Below are 26191 nucleotides of genomic sequence, written 5' to 3'. Positions count from 1 at the left end.
CATTTCTGTCTGGGGAGCATGGCGGCTCAAAGATTCACCAAATTTGTTAAGAAGCACATGCCCCTTAATGAATTTGGCACATCTTAGTCCAGCGAATTGGGGTCCATAGTGTTTATATTGCGCGTTGTCCTTTTATGTACGCTACTCCAGAAGCTGTTTTCCAACTTTTTACGAAGGGTGCGTTCCTCAAAGGATTACTTTTCACTTTCAGAGGTAACCACCATTTGTTTTGTTTTTTTATATTTCAGTCATTTGCAGCTCATATAGAGAAGTTCCTTTTAATATTGCCTGACTTTCATGGATTTAAAGGGATTGTATCACGACGATTTTGTAATTGAAACAAGTGGTATGGCTGTATAGGTCCTAAAACTACCCGTCTTGTAGAGATCCGATGTACCAGCTTGGAGAAATCATGCATTGAAGCCTCGTGTAAGCTAGTCTGAGAATACTCTGGGGGGCGTTGTTATATACCCTGAGGTCATTGTCACGCCCCCAAATGGGATTGTACTTCCAGGCAAATTTGCATCAGGCTTCAAAGCTTCATTTCTCAGCTCTGTCCCATCAGAATTCTACGAGACCAGTATCGTTTTTATTGTTGTGCTAGGATCTGTACAGCTATGCTATTAGTTTCAGTAGTAAAATCGTCCTGACAGATTCCTTTAAAAGGGATTATCTTCTTCCTGTTTTTCCTGTCCCACCCTAATGACCAATTTTGATTTTTCTCTCTTGAGTATCTTGAAAGAAATTCAAATGATTGCCCTTTTAAGATGTACCTAACTTTGAAGTCCTCTCATCTGAGAATTTAGCCCTTATACTATTGGATGATGGATTTATATAGATTTGTAGATATTTATATATTTTTTTCCTCTTCAGGTTCTCATATTTTTGTCATAAAGTAAAAAGCTGCATTTGGTGGTTGATACAATCCGGCCTTTTACTGAAATCTTATTTTCTTTGAAGGCTTCATCACGAATGACATCTGAAGTAGCAGCTAATACGTTACCCAGTACCAAATTAATGAACGCGCTCTCCAAATATGAAGGGCGCCTGCTTTTAACACACAACCCTTTTGGAAATGTATTAATGGAAGACAAGGCAGCCCGTAAAGGGTATCCGTCGTTCCGTAGCACCTTGCAAGAAATTTACGGCTTGGCCTCTTGATGTTTATATTCAAGAAAGCAGTCGTGCGGGGAAGTGAAAACCTTTTCCCTATTGTGATTTAGATGATTAAATGCCTGTTTCCCTGGATTCGGTTGGACATCCATATGGGGGGGAGCTCAGAGACAGAAGGAGAATTAAGTCGTCTGTAATGGCTGTGATTTCCAGCTCATTAAACCAAGAAACGATCGCTTCACTCTTAAATTGAGAGACAAGACAGAAGCATGAAACAGGGTAAATTCTAAGTGACATGAAATACTTCACCATTTACTGTCCTCTCAGCTTCAGTTTGATCAGTGGTTTAAGGACGGTTTCAGAAGTCACAAAAACCTGGTTGTCTGGAAAAATTCTAGAACAACTTGGAGGACAAACGCCAACAAGAAGAATCGAGGAGGTACAGTGTAAAAAAAAAAAATCATAGATACGTAAATAAGTAGCAGTCTGTCAGCAGAAAGTGACTGTTCAAACCAAGCACAGTCACTCAGTGCACTCTTGGCATGGTCTAACTCTTCACCACCTTTCTACTGACTTGTTTTTCCATCTTTTTCCACCCTCTTTTGACTACCGCTGTCAATCAAGGAAGAGATGGGGAGGCGTAGATAGATGCGAAACAACTAGATGAGATGGTATATTGACTGTTTGGCCACACCAAGGGCATGCCTGTGCTTGATTTGAACAGTCATTTTGGTCTTCAAGAATTGGAACCAATGGATTGCACCTTACAGTACCCATACACATTAGATTAATGTAGGCCAAACTCGCTTCTTTCAGTTGAACTGGCTGACCATCTAATGCTAGTCATGTCTCGACTCTCCATTTGTTAACTCCTTGTCGTTTTTCTTACAAAAATATATACAATCATGGCTGGAAATGTTGGCATCCTTGAAATGGTTTCAGGAATTGAAGTATTTATTCCAGAAAATTATTGCATCTACACGTTTTGTTATACACGTTTTATTTCCGTTGTGTGTATTGGAACAACACAAAAAACAGAGAGAAAAAAAAAGGCAAATTGGACATAATCTCACACACAACCCCAAAAATGGGCCAGACAAAATTGACACCTTTCCAAAATTATGGGTAAACAACTTTTGTTTCAACCATGTGATGCTTGTTCAAATTCACCTGTGGCAAGGAACAGGTGTGGGCAATATGAAAATGACACCTGAAACAAGATAAAAAGGGGAGAAGTTGACTCAATCATTGCATTGTATGTCTGTGTGCCACACGAAGCATGGAGAACAGAAAGAGGAGAAGAGAACTGTCTGAGTATTTGTGAAGATTATCAAAGGATTTTGGGTCTCTGAGTCTCTATGTAGAGCCCAGTGTCAGAAAGCTGGGTTTGAGTCCTAGGTCATGGGTCTTCCTGCAGGACAATGACCCCAAAACATACTTCAAGAAGCACCTAGAAATGGGTGTAAACAAAGCGCAGTTGATACCCTGTGGAGAGGTCTTAAAATTGCTGTTGGGAGAAGGCACCTTCAAATATGAGAGGCCTGGAGCAGTTTGCAAAAGAAGAGTGGTCCAAAATTCCAGCTGAGAGGTGTAAGAAGCTCGTTGATGGTTATAGGAAGCGACTGATTGCAGTTATTTATTCCAAAGGATGTGCGACCAAATATTAAATTGAGGGTGCCAACAATTTTGCCCAGCCCATTTTTGGAATTTTGTGTGAAATTATGTCCAATTTGCCTTTTCCCCTCTTTTTTGTGGTGTTCCAATACACACAAATGAAATGAACCTGTATATAACAAAACATGTGTAATTGCAATAATTTTCTGTGCAAAATATTTCTGGAACAATTTCAAGGCTGACAACAGTTTTGGTCATGACTGTATATATTACACAAATGCACATGCATATAAATTAGGCGCACTAACTTAAAGGGGTTGCCAATCCATGTTTGCAGAAACATTCCAGCATACTGTAAAATATAAAAGTAATGTATACTCCCCTTACATGTTTCCCGCACCTCCTCTAATGCTGCCAAGGTTTGTTTTCTGCTTGAGGAGACACTTTTTGAATACTTTTTACTAGTAAGTGTTGCCCTTAAAGTGATATTCCCATCTTGCACTTGGCATATGGACATGATTTCCTATAGGTGGAACAAAACTTGTCTCAAGAAGGGGGTCTATTCTTGCACCACCAGGAATGGAGGAGTGCCCGCATATTCTTGCTTGCTGTCTGTTTGCATTGCTATGGGTGTGGTGCAAAAATGCACTGCAACGTTCGAAATTCCCATGAAAGGTAAACTAACATTTATAGCCATCTGTCTATTTTCGGCGGAGTGTGACTGGACCCTGTTCTTGAGCTTAGTATGTGTCCCACAGGTGTTTGGCATATTATGTCTCACCTGGTGAGGTGGATCACTAAGTATCTGCATGAATAGATCTTAAAGGGGCTTGTCCTCTTACTGGACAGCCCCCTTTTAATCTGTTCAGGACCTTGATCTACCATATGAGTCATGCAACTGGATGTAGCAGAGCCGAGAGCAGAATTAATGTAGTGGAGACCTGGATGTAGCAGAGCTGAGTAGCAAAACTGAAGTGTCCGAGATCTAGCAAAAATTCCAGCTACCTGAATACTCAGGCGACATCCATCTGCCTGAGATTGGTTTAAATGACCCGACAGCATGATGTCATTGGGACATTCCTGGTTGCCACTGCCAGTGGAAGCCGGGAAGGGGCGCGATATAAGTCTCCGCACTGGAATCGGAACAGTTGAGTACAATTTATCCTATGAATATCCCATTAATGTCCTAGATAGGAGAATACCTTTAGGTCTTCCTACCCGCTTAATTTTTGTAAACAGAATCTGTACCTTCTATGAGCACCTTAACCATTTTTTTTTTTTGAAAGACTAAGATTTATTATTTTGTATAAAGATGATTGATTTTTTTCTTGGAAATGGAGGGAACGCTCCTCAATATTTGTTCTTCACCTAGAGTGATATATGGTTATTGCGTTTGTCGATACCATCTGTATGTAGAGTGGTAGTGGATTTTCTGTTCCTTCTAGATGGATGGCAGGTGACATCGTCAAGCAGCGTACTAGGCCTAAGGGCCACCTGAAAAATGCTTGTAATGTTATGATCGGTCTCCGATCACTGGGAGCAGTTTCCGTCATTCGAGTTAAAAGAAACATTTTTGCCTGTGATTTGAAGCCACATGTGAGACGTAAAATATAGTTTCATTCGAGTGAGCGAACATGTAACTCGATGAATCTTTTTGTTATCGTTCTAATGTCCCTTCAGTGCATCAGCGCTGGTAAGTTGCAAACGTTAAGACTTCTTTTTGGTCCTCAGGGTAACTAAATCCTCTGTGACTGTCGATACTGTGACATTTGGAATAAAATTATAAGTCTTTACCTAAAAGAATAAAGAAGTGGATTTAAAGGGGTCCAGGCCCAGTTCCCGAAGCCCTAGCAAATAGCTTATTTTGCCAAGCATTTACCGTGCATCGACTGAGTGTACATGACATATTGGGGCATATAAACAGGTGGGTTCTCTTCCTGAGACAATCCCTTCATTGATAATGCTATAAAGGTTGTGCCATGCTGGGGTCATTCTGTCAAATGATGGACATAAACAACGTTCGACAGACCCCATTGACTATAATGGGGGTCCTTCGGGTTTCCATCATGGTGATTGCGATCAATGACAGAGTTCACAATGTTCTGGCGGGTTAAGCCCCAGTGGTTAGAGATGTAGAATCCATAGTTTAGGAGATTTGTTGGGATTGTACCTAACAGCTGACCGTAGTCTGTCAAAATTTGGATTCATCATGTTGGATTTTTCAGGCTGATAGTCAATCATATCCGGAAGTCTTTTGTGTGCCCGAGTGGAATAATATGATTGTTTTTTGCTATTTTTTTTTTCACTTCTCTGTGCTTGATGTAGGGATTTCCAAAATGGATTAGCATATCACCATTAGGATCCAAAATGACTACCAGAATGAAGAGTTGGGCAGTTCTTATGTACTGCACCCCTCCCAACCAGGTTCTGGTAAAAGGAGCTACTGAACACAGCACCCAATTAGAGCTGAGGCTGTGTACCAAGATTCAGAATCTTTGAATCAGCTCATTATTGAGGGTCCCATTGGTCTGACACCCACAAGTCATCACTCTTGCGTCTACAGGGCCATAGATGAGATGTAGTTGTGGTATTGACCCGACCCATAGGACAATTAACCAGAGAATTGCAAAGTCTCTCCTTTCTCCGCTGATACATGCTAGCCCCTTTCATTTCTTGGAATTTTATACTTGCAAATTGAAATTAAATTAGACTAATTGTGCTTTCGACATCTCCGGTAAGAGCGTTTTACATTATTAACATTCCCGTCTTTCTTCCAGCCAGCGCTTGTGCTTGTTCTGTTATACAATGTCCTCCTCGTATCTGCTTTGACTGATGATCCAACAATTTCTCATTTATTTCTAATTTTTTTAATGTCTGGCTGTCTTTTAATAAAACATTAGGCAAGACATCTACCCAAAGCTCCTTCACTTCCCCAACATAAATGATAAGACTGGGAGGATTATTTACTTTCCATAGCTGGCCTGATTATTGGCCATCTATGGAAAAGTAAAGATACTTTACATAGCAAAACCCACCAAAAGATGAAATATGGATGGCTAATGGGGGCTGTGTTCCCCCAAGGTTTTCAAAACAAACTAAAGCTTTAAAAGGTCAAGAAGGAGGTTATAGCTATAACAGCAGAGAATAGGCTTGTCCAAGGTGGCTGTATTGTTGAGCAGTGGTCACCTTGACTATGTCCAAGGGTTCAATACAGAAGACACCACTCTTATCCAAAAAGGTAACATGTTTTGTGACTTGGCCCCCGAAAAACATTGCTATGTTCTTTAACCCTACGTTTATTTATAAAAGGTTTTATTGAACACACCCAATACATTGATTAACGGTTTGATGGGTTGGATTTGTGAGCATTCATCATCCCATGCCCCTCACCAGATCCATGTCTCTCCGCTAGAGCGTATTTTTTCTCAACTGTTTTAGTGTATATGCCGGACTAGATTTTTTTTTTATATTGAGCTTTTTGCAACTAAGATCTTTCATCTATTCTGTGTTTATTTCCACAGATCCTCTGGCAATGGGTCCCCAGAAAGCTTTGGAAACCATCGGGGCCAACCTGCAGAAGCAATATGAAAACTGGCAGCCACGGGTGAGTTTAATACAACCTCATCATCCGGCAAATGAATCAAGTTTAATCGTCTTTTTTCTCCACTTTGTTTGCAACCTTGTCTTGTCAATCCAAAAAGAAAGCTTGTGTCTTTACGGCATAAAATCTAACACTCCACGTTGCACACTCACTTTATTTTGAGGGAGTATTCAATATATTTGTGGCACTGTTATAGTAGGTAATTTTATTAATGGGCTCTAGGGCCAATTTGATCGAAAATATTAAAAATTGATATGTTGATTGAGGGGGTGAAAAGAAAGCTTGAAGACTGGAGGAAACCTTGCAAGGCTAAGGAGGGGAGGATAACCTGCAGACTATGCCCTGTTTGCCACCCAAAAATGTTCCGATGGCAAGAGAAGGATGCTGTCGTCACGTGGGGCCAGGAGCCCAGTCTGCGGGGATACTGTACAGAGGACCACGGTTCAAGAGGTGAGTAGAGGTTTTTTGTTTTCTTCCCTGGGCCAATTATCATCTACTTTTTTATTTGTGGAGAAACCCCTTTGCGATCAATGGTCATGAGTGGGTTATATATTGAGAAGTATGCAACACTTCCTGAATATACGGCTACTACTAGATCTTGTGCCATTATAGGTCTCTGTGTCCACTAGCTGGGTTCAGTCTCTCAGCCCTTATCCACATGCATGTCACTTGACAAACGGTAAAGTTTTAAATATTAGAATTGGGACTGTCTCAAAAGGGTCACCATGACGAGGTGGGATGGCTTTCGCATCATTCTGATCAAAATTATGTTAACTAAGTACTCTATATTATTTTCATGCACTATTGTGGTTTATTTATTTATTGCAGGGTGTTTTTGCCTTTGTCTTTTTTTTTTTCTTGTGCAATTATAAGCAGGTATTTCTGATATATCTAATTCCCTGCATTCCCCCATCAGCCTGTAGGACGGCGCCTTTTACATCAACTCACATCTGCTGCATTAAAAATATGCAAACAAAAAAACCCGCTATAAATTGATATATGCGTCATACTAATATGTGTAAAGGTGGATCTACATATTAGATTTATGGTGGCCATATCCCACCGTATTTGATAGGACTTTCTGACCATCTTCGAGTGTCCAAACTCTTCCTCTCCAAGAGTCAGTGGGCATGTTGAATTTTCATACAGTATGTCCTATCCTTTGTAAATGGTTGCAGAAGCCCTAATTTCCATGCACTGGAAACCTATTTGACGAGTAGTCTAACTCAAAATCTGTGTCAAATCCATCACTGTATGAACTGGAGACATCACGAAAGATAAAGCGACGAGACTGGGGGCCGAAGATGTCTACACAAGGGGAAGTCTGTCTGACAGAAGTGGTACTCAGTGCATCCGATCCCCCGGTTGGACACCACTTAGAAGGTGTGTGGTTTGAGAAGGTTGAATCAGTCATTTGTACAGGACATCACAAAACAGTAGCTGGCAGCAGCTCGCCCTGTCCCGCCTGATGAAGGTACTTTAAAGGCAATTAGTGACTGCTGCCAAGTGCTGTATGGCCGGCTTAGCAGGGCGGTGTTCTCAAATTCATCAAGTGTGGCTGATGCTGTCAGCAGTGAGAGCAGCTCTCTCTTTTCATACAAAACACGTATTGTCTGAGGGCGGCAGCAACCATACTCAAAAAGAATATTCTTGAACCCTCCGGAAAAATTCCAGACCTTTTATAATGGAGGATTGATGTCCTTGTCTGGGGTGTAGCAAGAGCTTCAAGTTCACCGACAGATCCAGAAAGGTCTTTCATCAAGTCCTGATGTACATAAAGCAGGACTGGACTTTAATCGGGAGGTTAAAATGTAACTTGGAGACATTGGGCGCCGAGACCACCGCCTATCCCTAAAATGTCGGCGCAGTAGTGCTGAGCGCTCCTCTTCTGAAGCTGAAGATCAACTCCATACAAAATCTTTGAGAATGTCGTTTTAGTATTCGATGGAGGTCTTGGCTCCTGGACCTCCTGGCCATCAAAACTTTTTCAGTGGCATGTCCACAATTTTATGAAAAGTACATTTATGACTTGTGTACCTTCACAGAGCTTGGAGCCTCATTTTCCTGAGAGTGAGCTCCAAATCTTCTGCATCGGTCGGTTAAAGGTTTTTTTTCTCCAAGACTTTTATATTTGTGGCTTATCCTTTCATTTTAGATAGTAGTCGATCCGTCCCATCAGCCGGGCATTGTAGCCACACACCTATGGAGGTGGCTGATCTTCCATGTTAACAGAAGAATCAAGTAAAAGTCCGGACATCTCCACAAAACATTAGGTGGTCGCCTTTAGGATTTTTCATCCTGTAGATCTGGTGGGCATCCGAAACTAGCCTTTCCTCTGAATGAAGGTGTGGTGTTGCTCCACCAAATAGTGATGGCTTATACGAAGCACAGGCCATCCATATTGTATCCTCGGACAGCCTCATTAGGGTTTCTTCACATGCAAATTTTTTTATGGGTTTTATTTTTTTTTTTTTTTGTGATTTTGGTGCTTTTTTTTTTAGTATCGAATATAACATCTTTTTCAGCCTGTTTTAGAAAATAAAAATCGCTTTACGTAAATCCAGCTTTTAATGGTAATGTGTTCTGCTTGCTGCAGTGACTAGGGCCAGCTGAGAAGCTTAGTGTTACTATTTCACTATAGAATCCAACTGCAGCACCAGGCACTGCCTGAGGGAACGGAGTGGAGCTGTTTTTCATAAAAAGAGGAGCAACATTTGTTTCCTTCGGACCAACCCCTTTAAATGCTAATGAAGCTTAAGAAAAAAAAATATCCACATTTATTTTTACTGGTTCTGATTACGTTTTTCCTTTTAAGTGGGAAAACTCCTGTTTGTGCCGTATCGGAGCAGTAGTCAGATCTTGGTCTTCTCAGCAGGTGCCCAGCAAGCCTGTGACCCCATGCTGAGAATACACCAAGGAGACGTTCTGCCTGCCTCTGAGTATGCGTCCTCCGCCGCCCCGGGACTTAACTGGAGCCTTTTGATCGTCTGTTTCACATTTTTATTTAATTGCTCCCTGAGATTCTTTTATCAGCAGCCGAGCCGGGCTGTGAAAGCCGCCCAGGGCAAGCAGTGGGTTAAGCAGCGAGTCCACTTCTGCCGTTGCCTCTGATCACTCGGGAAGGGGCATCATTACAAAGCACGGCACGTACGTGTTTATTGCACTCCATGGCGCTCTCAAGATTTTTTTTTTTCCTGCAGTAATAAACTGAAGTTGATGTGCCAGCCGCAATAAAACAATGCACACCGTATGGAGATCTCCCAGATTGCTTTATTTAAAACATTTACATGAAAGCCATCGGGCTGCTCGCTGTGGACCAGACTCCGGGATGCATGGCACAGGACCGGAATGGTCCCAGGTTGTTGCAGCCTCTGCAATCTAACAGCCGTTATGTCTGGTCCGCATTGTGAGATGTTGCTTAGCAATGCGCACAGATGCACGTCGCCATTCACTAGTTATGCCGCAGGCCCTTCAAACCCAGGGAACCGTCCTCACACATGTTTGTGGAGCGGTGACGAGCTCATGTAATCAGGTTCTTGCTCTATTATATATATTGTTCTACTGCGGCTCTTTATATGGCTGGTGTAATGAGATTTAAAGGGACCCCTGTAGCATAAAATTTTTCTTGCCTTGTCGGGATAGACCGTAAAGTCAATACTTAGGGTGAGGAACTCTTCATTGAAGATGGTCCACAAGGTTTTGTAATACACGTCAGATATGGGTCTACTTTTCAGGGTCAGGCCTTAAAGGGATTGTATCAGAGGACACACAGACCTCATATGAACTCTCTGACCTACTGTCTCCTTCCCCATCATCCTGTAGAATCTAAGCCCGCAAGGGAATGGTCCTCTCCCCTCTGTACCAGTCTATCATTGTTAGTTTAACTGTAAGTCGTATCTGTATTTTGTATGTAACCCTCATGTACAGCACCATGGAATCAATGGTGCTATATAAATAAATAAATAATAATAATAATGAACCAGTACAGTTAGACTCTGGCCATTTATTTGAGAAGCGGATTGATTCGCGAGACTCTGGTTCGGATCAGTGGTATCTAACGGCTAGATGGGAGGCCCGCAAATCTTTCTACCTTTGATTCATCAGGACTGGCACAACATCATCTGTGAGGCATGACGTACAGATAATGACGAGCTAGCCCTGGCTAATCAAAAGCTGCCCTGGAATTGTCGGAAGGTAAGAGATTCGCGAGCCTTCCGTCTAGCTGCCAGGTACCACCGACCTGAAAGGGAGTCCCGCCATATAGGCTTTGTGACCATGCCAAGTGTATGACTATGGCCACGGCCCCACTATCAGTATTTGGTCAGTATATGGTCAGTATTTTTTCTCAGGAGTGGGAGCCAAAACCAGGTGAGGAACCATCAGAGAAAAAGTATAATAGAAACAAGTCACCAATTCTGCATTTATCACCTACTCCTGCCTTTGGCTTCCACTGCTGAGAAAAAATACTGACCAAATACTGATAGTGGGGCTGTGGCATATATGGGATAAAAGGCTAAGAATCCAATATGGTCCCCACCGAGCCATTATTCTGATAACTTTTAAATTCCCCAGACACAGTCGGCTAAAGCAGCTCACCAGCAAGAACGTCTACCCAACAGCAGCATAAATCTTAGCTTCCAGTTCCCCTAAGTTTGATGCCAGCTACAGTCCTATCCAACATAGAGATTTGTGAATCAGTACTGAGAATTTAATCTATAGGCAGGAAAGCAGGATAATAAAGCGGTGACACCACTTGTCTTATGAGATGCAGGTTTGTTGTGCTGCTCGCTGTAATTTAATGAGCGAGCAGTGAGCATGCACCCTCCATACACGCAGGATTGTCATTCTGCAGGGACAGCGTGATGCAGAGGGTGGAGGGTCTGGGAATTTTGGATTTACTAACTAGGGACACAGAGATAAGGCTTTGTATTGATTTTGCAGTTTTTAGTTTTCGGGATATTTTTCCCATTTATAACTTCTGCTAATTCCAATCTATCTGAGGCTTTCCCTGGCCCTGCAGATATATTTCATCTTGGCGTGTAGCTTAATAAAGTTGTGATACTGCTGGGAAAGAAGGAAATAAAACAGTGAAAAATATGGGAAATAAGTTTTTACCTTTCCTCCTTACTCATTCACTTGGTTGTTTGCAAAACCAACCTATTGCTCCTCTACACAGCCTACACCTCCCTCTTCTTCACCGACCTAATACCCATTCAGCTTTTGTACCTCTGCCTAGGCTGTCTTTTTAGAGCCGTCCAGCCACTAACCGCTCTGCACAGCCAGTTTACCTTTTACCCATCCGGCCTCTTGCTCTTCTGCCCAGCCTACTTTTTACCCATCCGGCCTCCTGCATCTCAGCCTAGGCTGTCTTTTTAGTTGTCTGACCTCTTACCACTCTGCCTAGCCTACCTTTTACCTTTCCCGCCTCTTGCCCTTCCAACTAGCCTACCTTTTACCTTTACGGCCTCTTGCCCTTCCGACTAGCCTACTTTGTACCCATCCGGCCTATTGCCCTTCTGCCTAGCTTGCTTTTTACCCATCCAGCCTCTTGCCCTTTTCCTAGCCTACTTTTTACCCATCCGGCCTTTTTCCCTTCTGCCTAGCTTGCTTTTTACCCTTCTAGCCTCTATTCAAAGATTTACCTGTCCAGTTTGTTAGCCCAATTCCCATCCAGCCTTTTATGTTGCTGGCCACTAATCTCTCTAACCAGCGGCCTGTTGTCGCTTTTCCCAGCCAACCTCTTACTTTACCGGACTCTTGTCCTTTGCATAGCTGAACTTTTACCCGTCCAGTCTCTTGTCCACCTGCCGAACCAATGTTTTATCCATTTGGTGGCTTGGCCCACTTTCTACTAATTTCTTACCTGAAATTTCTATTGTCCCTCTAACCAGCCTATCCGACCCCTTCCCTCTTGTTTCTCTGCCTTGCCCACCTTGTTACTCGACATAGCCAGCCTCGACCCAACTGGCCGCTTGTCCAGTTGACTGCTTTCCCATAATCTTAATGTGCACTCCCTCTGCTCCCGGTTTAATCTCCTTTCGACATCTGACATTGAATCCCACTTGTCTCACACCTCCACATCCATCTTCGCCGCACTTTGTGTCGTTGAGTCACCTAGGTTGTAATATTTCATTACAGGGTCTGATAAGTAATTGCAGTCCTCTGTATCTGCAGCGCTGACTTTCTTCTTGGCTGCTTGTTTATTTCTTAATTTGTTGTGCTTATACGATGGTTTATTTGCTCTTGTTACAGAGAAGAAAATGTTTTCTTATTTTCCTTTTTATAAAGACTTCATTAGGATCCTGAACATTGTAATATGCACTCGCCCCGGGGTGTTCTCAGCTTTTATTATACCACTATTAACCATTTGTGCCCTTCACTCGGCTCCCTCCCCACTTCCACCGGTGTTTTTCTTGTGCTTTACAGCTGCTTGTACACCAGATGACATACTGTAAATGAGCATTTGTAGCCAGCGGCTCCCAAGACCTGGTCGCCGCTGTCATCCCATAACTCAGACCTTGGCGCTCGCTCTCCGCGATGTAGCGTATGCTGATTAAATTTGCATGAACTGACTCCGTTGCAATTTTCTGCTCTTATTTATTTATTTGGTCACTTATTTCATTTCCTGACCTTTTCCAGAAGGTTTATTTATGCTCCTGCCAGCACTTATGGCAGCGGAGATGGATCGCCGATTTGAGGGAGGAAGTCTCTCAGTGAGTTCCTACATATGGACATAAGTTATGTTTTATGAGCCTGGAAGGCACTATGGTTCTTTAGGCTGTAGGACCCATTCTTTGGTTCTTTTCTGACACTTGGACTATAAAAAACAACATGATGAATGGTGGTCATGTGTGCTTACCTAGGGTAGAATAAATATTACACCGTATTATGGTACAATATCCTGTCCATATAATGGGCTCGCAAGTTTAGGGCTTGAGAACCTTGCATCTCCAGAGGAAACCTTGTAGATTTACACAACGGCAGAAAGCCACTTTCTAAACTCATTGTGCAGAATGTATCACTGATTATAGACATTAATGAAGCAACCCAAGAAACCTCCTACCAGCAAGCATTCAGTCCTACAGTGAACTTCTGTAGAGTATCTCTTCCACCGGTGGACTTAATCATATTGGTAGAACAACATCTCACTGGAGGATCCTCCGACCTGGTGGCAGGAATGAACCACAGACTCCACAGTCAATATCCGTGCACATTTTGCCATGAGATCTAACTTCTTTAATTGTTTGGTTTTTTTTGTGTAAGGTCTTGATGACTCACAGTAAAAAAAACAAAAACATTTTGGCAACTGGATGTCTGGATACCTTTCTTAGCCTTGGAGACACTTTGAGGTTTGAGCAGTGAAAGACTGAGGAAGTTTGGACCCAACTAAGGAAATAAATCTAGTAGCATACAAATTTGTAAATTCAGTGTTTCTTCTTGAACAAAGAGGCTTAAATATGATAAAAAACAAACAAACAAACAATCAATAGGACAGTGATAAATTTGCTTAATAAAAGGGTAATAATCTTTATAATAATCTTTATTTTTATATAGCGCTAACATATTCCACAGCGCTTTACATACATTATCGTCGCTGTCCCCATCGGGGTTCACAATCTAGATTCCCTATCAGTATGTCTTTGGAGTGTTGGAGGAAACCGGAGAACCCGGAGGAAACCCACGCAAACACTGGGTTAGCTGCAGTGCTAACCACTGCGCCACCGACCTTAGCAGTAGGCATTCAGTCCCTAAGTCAACTTCAGATGAGGTTGTCTTCTGCTAATGGGCCTTGTCATTATCCTCAAACATCATCTCATTATCTGGTGGGCCATTTTAGCCCTGTGGCTTGATGAGAAGTCAAATGGTCAATACTTTTTTTTTTGCAAATGTGGCTCTAGGGGCGTAAGTGCCAAGATCAGCCCGAAACGCGTCTCTCAGTGGATTTTACTGACTCTATATAAACCTGACGATTTTATCCCCCCAAGTCATGCTGAAACCTCTGTTTTTACTAACTTTTTAGTTCGTTTTATAATGTTGAAGAGTGGTCTTTCGACTATTAAGTCGTACTGACCCTTGGATAGTGCAGTTGGCTCCAAATCTTCAATATTGTGTCCATCCCCCTAAACAAATTATATCAAATTACCATTTTTATAGCTGGATCTTTATAATTATGAGAAATGGGGTAATTGCCTAGTGAGCTAAACATCTAGATTGTTAGTGTCAAGTGGTGATTCCCAACCAATCTTCAACATGTTGGAATCCTCAGTTTTTGCTACCACCAAGGATGCAGTTGATTATATAAAATTAGCAAAGAAGGTCAGAGGTTTTTTTTTTTTTTTTTTTTTGCCTCCTTCTCAAAATAGTGCCAAATAGGTTCTTTTATTGCACCTTTAGTCTCATATGAATGGGACTGACCTGCTATGCTGCAGCTGACTCATAGACAAGAGCGGCGATGTTTCTAGAGAAAAAATAGTTTTATTTTGGACCTCATGAAGCCTTTTCATTCTTCCATATTGCTCCATTTGCTATTGTCTCTGCCCCTTAGACACGCGTGGACCAGGCAGAGCCACATTGCATTGATTCTCTATGGAAGGTAATTTTATCCATCAAACGAATAAACTTTACAATTTGATCACGGTAATCGAATTGGTGAATTGTTCTAATTTGATGCAGTGCAACTGTCAGGACAAAAAGTATTGTCATAGGGACATTGGCCCTGAGGTGCGGACATCAGTCAATGACTGACTGATTATAATTTGCATATGTTTAATATTCAGAAAAGGGGCTTTTCAAGATCTGAATTTCTTTACACGTTTCACAACCTCCGGTGCAATTATTTTATCTGGAGCCGTAGACGTGATATTTAGACAATGGCAGTTTTCATTGCGGTCATCACCGTGTCCAATCAGGTCAGCGCCACTTAGCCTCCTTGTTTACCGCCATTCAGAGCTTTACAAGACACTTTACAAGCACACATTATTCTGCACCAGTAGCGTAAACTGTGCTCAAGAATTGCAATGTTTCGCGGCCGGGCGATAATGAACAGTGTGCTGCATCCAAATGGGATTTTAAGAGTCTCAAGTCAAATCTGTACAAAGGGTTTAGTACAGCGGAGACTGACAGCCTTGGAAACCTTCATGTAATGATTGAGTAGTAGTCCCCTTTTATTTTGGAGGCTTGGTTTTGGGCTTCTCTTAAATGAATGAGTCTATGTTGGGGGCATTGTCCACTGGGGTCCTATCGCAGTCTGAATTCCAACTTCTAGCTTACTAGAGATTGATTTTCATAAATTGGTGATGGACATCAGTCGCCCTCATTTGTCTTTATTTATTAGAAGTGCAGAACTGGAAGAGATTGTCAGAGCACCCTTATACCTCTCACTGAACGTATGGAGACTTCTTATTACTACTGACCCCCCCCGGAGCAATTTCTGTTTTCCTTGCTCCTCTAGGTCTAGATCACACATGTCAAACTCCAGCCCATGGGCCAAATCTGGCCATTTGGGTGGTTATATTTGGCCCAAGACTCCAGAGGATGGAGGACTATGTGAGGCTCATTATACTGTATGGGGGACTATGTGGGGCCCATTATTCTGTATCGAGGATTATGTGGGGCCCATTATTCTGTATGGAGGAATATGTGGGGCCCATTATTCTGTATGGAGGAATATGTGGGGCCCATTATTCTGTATTTAGGTTTATGTGGGGCCCATTATTCTGTATCGAGGTTTATGTGGGGCCCATTATTCTGTATGGAGGACTATGTGAGGTTCATTATACTGTATGGAGGACTATGTGAGGTTCATTATACTGTATGGAGGACTATGTGAGGCCCATTATACTGTATGGAGGACTATGTGAGGCCCATTATACTGTATGGAGGACTATGTGAGGCCCATTATACTGTATGGAGGACTATGTGAGGCCCATTATTCTGTATGGAGGACTATGTGAGGCCCATTATTCTGTATGGAGGACTGTGAGGCCCATTATTCTGTATGGAGGACTATGTGAGGCCCATTATTCTGTATGGAGGTCTATGTGAGGCCCATTATTCTGTATGGAGGACTATGTGAGGCCCATTATTCTGTATGGAGGACTATGTGAGGCCCATTATACTGTATACTGGTTGGCCCACGACTTTGTCCAAGTTTTTCATTTTGGCCCTCTGTGTGTTTTGAGCTTGACATCCCTGGTCTAGATGAAGCCTGAGGTTGATGCCAAGTACCCATATTTGACTGGCAGTACCTCATAATTATAAGACCTCATTCAGATGTTTTGGTTTTTTTTTCTTTTCTTTAATGGAAGGGAAAAAAAGGGAACATTTTCATCAGCATCACAGTTGTGCACACTGACCATTTTTAGCATCAGTGATTTTTCTCATATGACAAAGAAAAAACATAGTTAAAGAGAACCTTTGAAATCACTATGTTAAAAACGGACAGCACAGAGAATGGCATCAGTTTGCTGCCCGTGATTTTCTCTGAATAAATGAATTGTTTGGGTGCTTATGGACTTCATGATTTTTTTTTATTTTTGCTGTCACATGTATTATAAAAAAACATGGATATGTGAGCAGCACTTTAGACTATATACTTTTTCTATTCATAAAACAAAGAGTTAGATCATATACGTGTGAAACGGACCTATGAAAAAGGTGTTTCTTTATCATCTAAGTCACCTGTACATCTGATGAAACTGTACGATTCTCTAACTGCAATTCTAAAAGATCTGATTAATACCACTAAAATATGAGTAATTCCCTGGTAGACTGCTTCCAAGATATCTCCTACTGCTCTACAAATCAGATTCGTACAGAAATCCAATGAAAGGCAATCTTTCAGTAGGTTTTTGCTATGTAATCCAAGAACGTATGATGTAGGAGCAGAAACGCTGATTCCAGCGATGTATCACTTACTAAGCTGCGTGTGGTGTTTCAATAAAATAAGTGTATTAGCAGGAGATTATCACTACAGGACTAGGTGTTTCGTGCCTCCTAGTCAACTTATGTATAACCATGCCCCCTCCACTGATTGGCAGCCTTCTGTGTACACTGTGGGCGGGATTATCCAGGGCACCGCATTCTGAGCATGGCTAGACCTGCAGCTGTGATTGTATCAAAATGACAGCATACAGACCAGCAAGTGACACATCGCTGGAATCAGGGTCTCAGCCACTACATGATGTTATGCTCAGATAACATAGCAAAAAACCTGTCGACAGATTCCCTTTAATAACAGTCGTATGCAATGCATGACTTTATAGGCTGGTAGCTAAATTCTCTTACTAGCTTATTAATCAGATTTTTATAAAAATCTGATTAGCAACAACAACAAATGATTAATGGCGCATTAGACTCCTCCCAGAATAATTTTCATAAAAATCTGATACACAGACATGCGGTATGGCCTCATAGTTAGTCTTCCTAGAATGATCTCCTACTCTACTGCCCTAGTAATCAGAAATTTATAAAAATTTCATTGATAACTCAGACTTATGAGGAATGGCCTTATAGTCTGCTGGAAGAATAGTCTCCTACAGGCCTATTAATTCGATTTTTTTTCTTTTTAAATATTTGTCTAATAACAGTCGGATGCAATGAAATAGCCTGAAAGACTCCTCCCAGACTGATCTCCTATTGCCCTACTACAGATTTTTATAAAAGTCTGATGAATAGATGGGAGGGCCCTTTTTGAGGCCGGGATGATGAGTTATTTCAGTTAGGAGTTGGATTCCTGTATGATGTAGAAGAACGTCTGTAAATACTCTCGGTAGTGTCTGTAGTTTTGTTTCAGTCGCTCTCTCATGTCCTATAAAGAATCGACTGTTTTATTTGTTTGTGTTGGGTTAATTCTTCTGATGCACCATCAGCACCCACGTTCTGTGCGCTGAAAGCGGCAAACAATGCAGCGCTAACACGGCACCGAGGAATCCTTATTGACAGTCTGTTTGGTTTATTGCACCAATTACAACTCTCATTTACATCAATGTAGTAAAATTGAGCAGTGCCAACAAGAGGACTGTGCCAAGATTGTTTCCGAATGCGATCGCTGCTTGGAATGGCTGAGAGAGAGATTTTGCTGATCCGTTGGAGAAAATATGTGGGTAGTAAAAGGAGCTTGAAGGTTTGTCCTTTCCTATTCAGTATAGGTTTGCCTAACTCCGACACCTCGTATGAGCCATATCAGAGCAGTCACTGACATGTGGCACATAGAAAATGTCAATAGACATGAAGCTTGGCTTAATGGCTTATTAGTTGCGCTTTTTACATCACCGTTACCTCTGGATAATATGAAAATCCCATCTGCGCCTTGTGCCAAATTTTATTTTGGATATTCACCATGCACTTCAATGGTGGCTTTCAAAGGGGTATTTTGACCTCAGAAAATGGAATCTAATCGATCCCGATCCCCTTTAAGATCATGGTTGCTGCCAAATAATACAATATGGCCTGGTGCATGTTTGTATTTCCATGACCCTTGTGCCTATTTACCTTTGAAACTGCAAAAACTCTTACTTTCGCTCTTATTCATTCTCATCTATACTACTGCAACTCTATTGATCGGTCTCCCTCTAACCAGACTTTCTCCTTTCCAATCCATCCTGAATGCAGCAGCCAGGGTTATATTTCTGTCCAGCCACTTCACCGATGGCTCCACCTTGTGCCAGTCATTACACTTGTTACCCATTCACTATAGAATGCATTACAAACTTATCTCTCTCACCCACAAAGCTGTACACCACCCTATATCTTTTCCCTCATCTCTATCACCCTACAAGTCCTCTCCACTCTTCAACTGATCTAAGACTAGCTTCCTCCATAATACTAACCTCCCAATTCCAACTCCAAAACTTCTCTCCTCTCTCTCCCTTGTTCCCGCTTTCTAAATATTCCTCAGAACCTGGTCCCTCCTATCGATCTGTCTCCACTCTCTCCTTGCACCCAATAGCACGTGGTAACTGCACTTAGACAGCTACTGTCTGATGACCGGATCATGTCCTATTTATTATAATGATGACCGGACCATACATGACCAGCACTTTTTACCTATTGTGCCCCCCCCCCACCTTTATTTTCTTATAGATTGTAAGTTTGTGAGCAGGAACCTCGCTCCTCCTGTAACTGTGATCCATGTTTTACTTTGTGATGTTTTTATTGTCGGTACATGTCATTATTATTATTTATTTATATAGCACCATTGATTCCATGATGCTGTACATAAGGAGGGGTTACATACCAAATACAGATATCACTTACAGTAGACAAGCTACCAATGATAGACTGGTACAGAGGGAAGAGGAGTCCTCGCTTAATTGTAAAGTGCAACAAAATATGTTTTCACTATATAAATGAAATTATTATTATTTACCCCTCCTTGGTTTTCTCACATTTCCGTGCCTATCGGGGAAGGGAGACCTTCCCAGGCTCTCAATAGCACAGGGAATAAGGTAAGACTTGAATAGACTGTCTCTCCCGAGAGACCCCCTAACATACCATATAATAAGTTTGCCCCTTGTTCTATAAACATTTCCTAGATTTAGCAGCCAACGCAATGCTTTCTGTGGCAAAGTAGGAGCTGATAGTGAGGGGAGTAATTAGAGAGGTCTCAACTTTTATGGTCTTGGATCTGGAAAAAATTTGGGATGTAATTGAACCATTGACATTTTAAAGGAGTATTTCTCATAAATTGCTAGAATACTCCATCACTAATTGGTGAGGATTTGGCCGATTTCAAGAAAGCAGTTGACTCGGTGATGGTGTAGGGCTGTGTCACCACATTTTTCTATGCACTGTGACGCCCCCCCACCACTCAGTTATGAATCAAACTTTAACCAGTATCAATTACTTCCACGGTGCGCTGGTGCGCCAGGTGGCCGAGGGCGAGGGACTCTGGTGCGCCAGTTGGCCGAGGGCGAGGGACGCTGGTGCTCCAGGTGGCCGAGGGCGAGGGACGCTGGTGTGCCAGGTGGCCAAGGGTGTTTTTCCCTGTACTGCCGGTGGGCCCTGGCTCAGCTGGGAAGAGGATGAAGAACTACACAAGGTCTGCAGAATCTGTAGAGCTCCAAACTCTTTGAGTTTGGAAAACGCCTTCAACTCACAATTGGTGTCTGAGATTACTGATGTGGCAATTGCTGTCTGTCTATACTGTCTTCACTGTACAGTCTCGCTCTAAAACAAATTTATGACCTCAGAAAGCCAAAAGGTCACTAGAAAATGGTTTCCAATGTTGACATGGCATGCTAGGAATTGTAGTTTTGCATCGGCTGGTTGGACACCGCTGGTCCACCTATAGTTTGCATGGACTCTGTGCAGTCTCTGGTTCCCTCAGATGCTGCGTTTACCCTGGGGACCATCCAGCAGCATCTAAAAATTACCCACCGAGTCAAACTAAAGCACTCACCTGTCTAGAAGCTCTAGAGAAGCGTCATGGTGGTCTGGTTTTGCTTTTGAAGGGCATTTTCTGAAACCACAGTAAGATGACACTTTGCATATCCAGAGGCTCGTCACATCTCTTCTCTTCCTTCAACGTGATGGCCCTACACAAACGTACATGCTACCCACGACTTCTTTCTGTGCGTCCCCCTTTTCTTTTTTTTTTAATTAACTACTGAAGTGTCCACAGTACATCAAAGCAAGTGTGGATGTGACAGCGCATGGAGAGGGGCATGAAAGCTCGCTGAACACTAAACCTAATTACTGGGTAACCTGTTACCCATCACTCCTGCTTTTTCTGTGCCTTTTGTACTCTGCCTCTGATAGCTTGGAAGCGGTGGTATTGATTTTCTGATTGTGGCTAGCAGGGCTTACAAGAGAAAACACATTATGGTACGGGGCTTTTACAGGATCGGGGACAACTAGCTGAATATATTGCCATTTAGAACTGTAAAAAGAATATATGTCCTTGAGTCGGCGCTGGTGCCCCAGGTGGCCGGCGGGAGAGTGGCACTGATGCAAAAGGTAGGCGAGGGGTGCTGGTGCGCCAGGTAGGCAAGAGGCGCTAGTGCCCCAGGTGCCCGAGGGGCGCTGGGGCCCCAGGAGAATGGCGGGCAAGGGGCACTTATGCACTATTTTTCAAGGCTGTAAGTGGCACTTGTGCGCCTTGAGTCCAGTGTGTGAGTGGACCTTTTGTGGCGTGTCAAGCATTTTGAGTGGTGCATTAGAAAGACCCCTCACACTTTTTACACACCTCCCTCCCCCTGATACGTAGGCTCCTGACTAACCTGCACTGTGGATATACAGACAATAGATCAGGATTTATTACATTGACAATATCTTACCTACGCTCTTAAAATGTTTGTTTTGCGAATCTTCCCTTAAAAGAAAGAAAATTCTTAACAAATGGCTTCAGGAAAGCTTTTATTCACTGCAGAGCGTGAAATCAATGCACCTCTGTCCTGGTAAGATCCCGTCACACTTAATCACCGCTGTCATGGCCGCTCGTCTTCTCTATATTTTTTGCTCTAGATCTGCACCATCAAGTGTCGTCTTTGTACCAAACGTCGTTTTTCTTTAATTCCGCCATGTTCGTGTCTGGCACAAAGCACAAGACGTTTCCCTCTCATTTCTTGCTCGTTCTCTTGTCAACGGTTAACTCTTAAGAAAAGTCTCTAGATTAGACAAATGTCGTGTATTTTCGTTGAAGACTTTAACCAGTTCCTTAAAACCAACAAGAAGTCCCTACAAGACTCATTTGATGTGTGGTTTTCCTTAATTATACGGACTGCTCCTTCTGTAATTCTGCCATCTGAGTGCAGAGGTAGTGATGTCCTATACCCAATCTATAGGGGGCAGGAGAGCGAATTTGACATCTCCATTCTTTGGACCATGTTGAGCAAGTTGCAAAAAAAGGTTGTCTCGTAAGGATGTACTCTGTCCATGTGTACTGTTAGGGAATGTAGATATCATAGAGGGGGTTACCCCACTTAGGACCCCTTCAATGTGCCAGAATTGAGGCATTCTGCCATCTATGCATGATCGCATCCTTAAACCCAACAACTCCTTTAACTCTATACTGCTCAGCAGCTCGTTATAAAATCTGGCCTATATCTCTGTAGTCTGGTGGCTTTGATTACCCTGCGGAAAACTCACTGAACATTTAATCAGCATTTTGCTCGCCGCTTCCTGCAGTCCTCCCCATGCCACCAAATGAATATTTGAGGTCTAATAGGCTTCTGGGTGACACATTCACCCCTCCTATACGGCACTGCTGGTTCTTTAGTGCTACCTGGCTCACAGAAATAATGGTTTAATGTTGCTGTTTAAATGCATTGTTCACCGGACTGGAGTTTCTCAAAGACCCATAGGCGGCTGATTGTTATGCAGCATGTATTAATTATGGAGCCAAGAGGCAGATTTGTAGATTTGTAATTGATGCTTTGACATAATCGGATGACACAGATCACGTCGTGTGGTAAATCGCAGGAGATGGGTAGCCAAGGTGCCTCGAAATTTGCTAGCAGTGATTATTTTGCCTGGCAGTGGCTTCTGATCGGGTCCTCCTGGCTCCTAAAGTCTGTAGTTTGTTGTCAAATTTCTGGGTATGGTTTGGGGCTGGACTGGCATCCACAGAAGCCCAAACCAAACCAAGCTTGAAGAGTGGGGGGTGGGGAGGCTTGCCAAGTTAAAGCGCACCTGTCAGCAGGGTTGTGCTCAGTAAACTACATACACTGTTAGGTGGGCGACATTACACTGATAAAAATGATACCTTGGTTGATGAAATCCGTCCTGTGGTTCTTGTGTAATCTTAACTTTCAGTTTGGAGATAGTGGTATTCTCATGCTTCGGGGAGGCCTGTAGGGGGCACTCTATCTGGTGCTCTGCTAACATTTCATCTGTATGCTCTTATAACAGCTCAGTGATCGCTCACTGACCAGCCTATTTTACCTAGCCCCGCACTACTAGATCCATTATGTAAAATAGGAGGCAGGTCAGTGAACGATCACCCGACAGTGTATGTAGTTTACTGAGCACAATCCTGCTGACAGGTGCAATTTAAGGGTTGAGCCTGCTGTGTCACCCAAGAGTCACTATGCATCTACAGCTAGCACTGGGTCCACGGTTGCACCTAAGTGACCAAAATCCGTTCTGGAGGAGATCTAAAAGATCCTGTGTTGTCTGTAGAAGTAATAATGTGATCTGGAGCTATCACATTCTAAACCAGTTGGTCCCTAAGCTATGGATCTCAAAGCTACAACTCCCAGCATGCCGTGACAGCAACAGGCTGAAAAGGAAATGCTCCTTCTCCTTCTTCTAATGTGACTGCAGTGGACAGATGATTTATGTATTGGTGGATGATTGCTTCAGGACTGGCGAGGACCACCGAAGTGGCAGCAGCACTGGATCGGCAGGGTATGGGTAACGAATGGTTATTTCTTTATTATATAATATTTTGTTCTCTGGGGCAACATCTTTTAACGTTCCTTTAGGTTCAACAAAGAGTTTTTAATTTAGTACAGACAAGGCGCCATGGGATGTAAACCATCTTCAGGGAGTTCCATACTAAAAATTGTTATATAATTGCTCAACTATTAACCTTCACCCAGGTCATTTTTTAGAATCCAAGATCACGGTTGGACTTCAGCCGGGTCCTCATAGCCAATTGATTGGTTCATGTTTTTGGTGGGAACGCATTGTGGTTTTTTTTTTTTACCTTTACAATGCAGTCAACTAAACCTCTTCTCTGGCATATTGACCCTGAAGGAACCTAGATCTGGAGTTTGTTTTCCACTTTGAATGGCACTACTTTTGGTTATTCTACTATGGAATTCCATCCCTTTATGAAACGGATTTTCATTTCCATTCTGTACTTGACATCTTTTTTTTTTGTAAGAATCACTGTCTTTAATATGATTTTGGGTGGTTGTTTTAAGAGTTTCATTCTCCTTCCAGTTATCTCATACTTTGTTCTGTTTGGTCTCTGGTCCGGATTTCAGGAACAATTTCGGGGTATTACATGAATGTGGAACATTGTGATATTTTTACCAGATAGTCAAGCTGAATGTTTCTGGTCACATCGGCTTTTATAAACACATACGTTTTTTTTCCTCATTTGTCCACGGGGAGTGTGTAGAATTGTTGGTACATAATACCATAGCGTGTGAACCCATCTACAGTGAGTCCTGTGTCAAACATTGAGGTTTGATCGCCCAACTATTAACCTTGATAGAAGTCATTTGTACAAAAGGGCTTCAGAAGCAAAGATTATGGTTCGAATTCAGCCGGGTCCTAATGACTCTCGTTGGTCAATTCTTGTTTTTGGTGGGAACACCCTGAGCTATTGACCTTGCAGAACCACATGTCAATTAATACACTTCTCCAGTATGTGGACCCTGATTAACTCCAGATCTGGAGGTTTTTCTACTCCAAAGGGCAGTACGTATTGTTATCTACTTAGAAACCTCTACTCTGTCCTTGAGAAAACCACCCCTTGACGCATTTTCACTTTTACCCTATTCTGGCCATTTTTTAGTATTATATTCTTCTTAGGGTTCAAACCCATATGTGAGGAAAACGGACGAGTGCAATCCGATAAAACATCGGATTGCACTCGGACCAATGTTAATCAATGAGTGACATCTCATCTTCGATTTTTTTTCTCAGCTGTAATCGTACTGAGAAAAAAATCGCAGCATGCTCCGATTTGCCACTTATCTCGGACGAGACTCGCCAATGCAGGACAATGGGTGCATGAAAAAAATCGCATGCCACTCGGACCATTCGAGTGCCGTCCAATTTTCACTCACCCACCTCCTTGAAAGCCGGCAATTCATCAGTCGCATACTGTAAAATCACAGCGGTACCCAACAATATAGAATAGAGAGTATAGATCTACACACATAGAATAGATAGAAACATGTCAGTGACATATATAATTAGTACAGTGACTGATTTGGTTACTGTACTTGTCATTTAGTGTTAAATTTAAGAAATAAAAAGAAAAAAATTGGCGTGCGGTCCCCTGTAATTTTATACTCTACCAGAGGTTAAGCAGACTGCTGGGGCTGATGTTTGTAGCCTGGGAGGGGGGTAATACCCACAGAGCTTCCCAGGCTACTAATATCAGCCCCCAGCTGAATACTTAGCCTTTACTTGCTATTAAAATGGGGGACCCCCCCCAAAAAAAGAAAAGACCGCTGGGGACTGATATTAATAACCTAGGAAGGGGCCATGAATATTGGCATCCTCCCAGGCTAGAAACAGCAGCCCTCAGCCTCCCCAGAAATGGCGCATCCGTAGGATGCTCTAAATCTGGCACTTGGCCTCGCTCTGCCCACTGCCGAGTAGCGGTGGCCAGTTGGGTTATAGGGTTGGGGTTGATGTCAGCTTATAATGCCAGCTGACATCAAGCCCAGATTAGTAATGTAGAGGCGTCGCATTGCACTCGCATGACGCTCACATGGCACTTGTCCATTTTTTCAGTCCAGATATCGGAACGTTTTTATTCTCGCAGTTCGTCCATCATGACAGCACGACAGGAGGTAGTTCCTCTGACATTCTAGGGACAGGAAACATATGAGAGGTTAAGAGCCCTCCTCCCCACCTCACCCTCAATGTTTTTCCTGTCCCTAGCAGGACAGGACGCTGTCAAAGAGGACGAAGGAAAAGTTACCTGAGAGCCAGGGTGGATCGGGGGGAACTGACCTCTTCCCTTCCCCCGGTCAAGAGGCTCTGCGCTGATACCCCACTGAAGGGTCCCTCAGCCGTGTCGGTGGAGAGGACTCCCGACAGCGCTGCACCCCTCGTACAGAGGGCTCTAGGCTGCATCCTGCTGCCCGCCGGTGGTCTCCACGTTGAAACCTCCTGGCCCTTCTTCCGGATATGGGGCCAGGAGATCGCGAGGCCACCGGCTGAACTCCCAGTGCA

The 26191-nt window shown here is 42.8% G+C and overlaps 1 protein-coding gene across 3 annotated transcripts in view; it reads left to right on the top strand.

Annotated features, from left to right (window-relative positions):
* RPTOR (regulatory associated protein of MTOR complex 1) overlaps positions 1–26191 on the top strand; it is a 274050-nt gene that overhangs the window by 78394 nt on the left and 169465 nt on the right. For all 3 annotated transcript variants that reach the window (XM_073682602.1, XM_073682601.1, XM_073682600.1), the window contains one exon: positions 6249–6331. In XM_073682602.1, coding sequence (XP_073538703.1) covers positions 6249–6331 — 83 coding nt within the window. The remainder of the gene's footprint in view (positions 1–6248; positions 6332–26191) is intronic.

Source organism: Phyllobates terribilis, unplaced genomic scaffold (assembly GCF_046119375.1).
Source record: "Phyllobates terribilis strain yellow unplaced genomic scaffold, ASM4611937v1 Scaffold_5__5_contigs__length_657084704, whole genome shotgun sequence".
Taxonomy (NCBI): Eukaryota; Metazoa; Chordata; class Amphibia; order Anura; family Dendrobatidae; genus Phyllobates; species Phyllobates terribilis.
The sequence above is the reverse complement of the archived record's forward strand: the minus strand, read 5'-3'. Positions and strand labels throughout refer to the sequence as shown.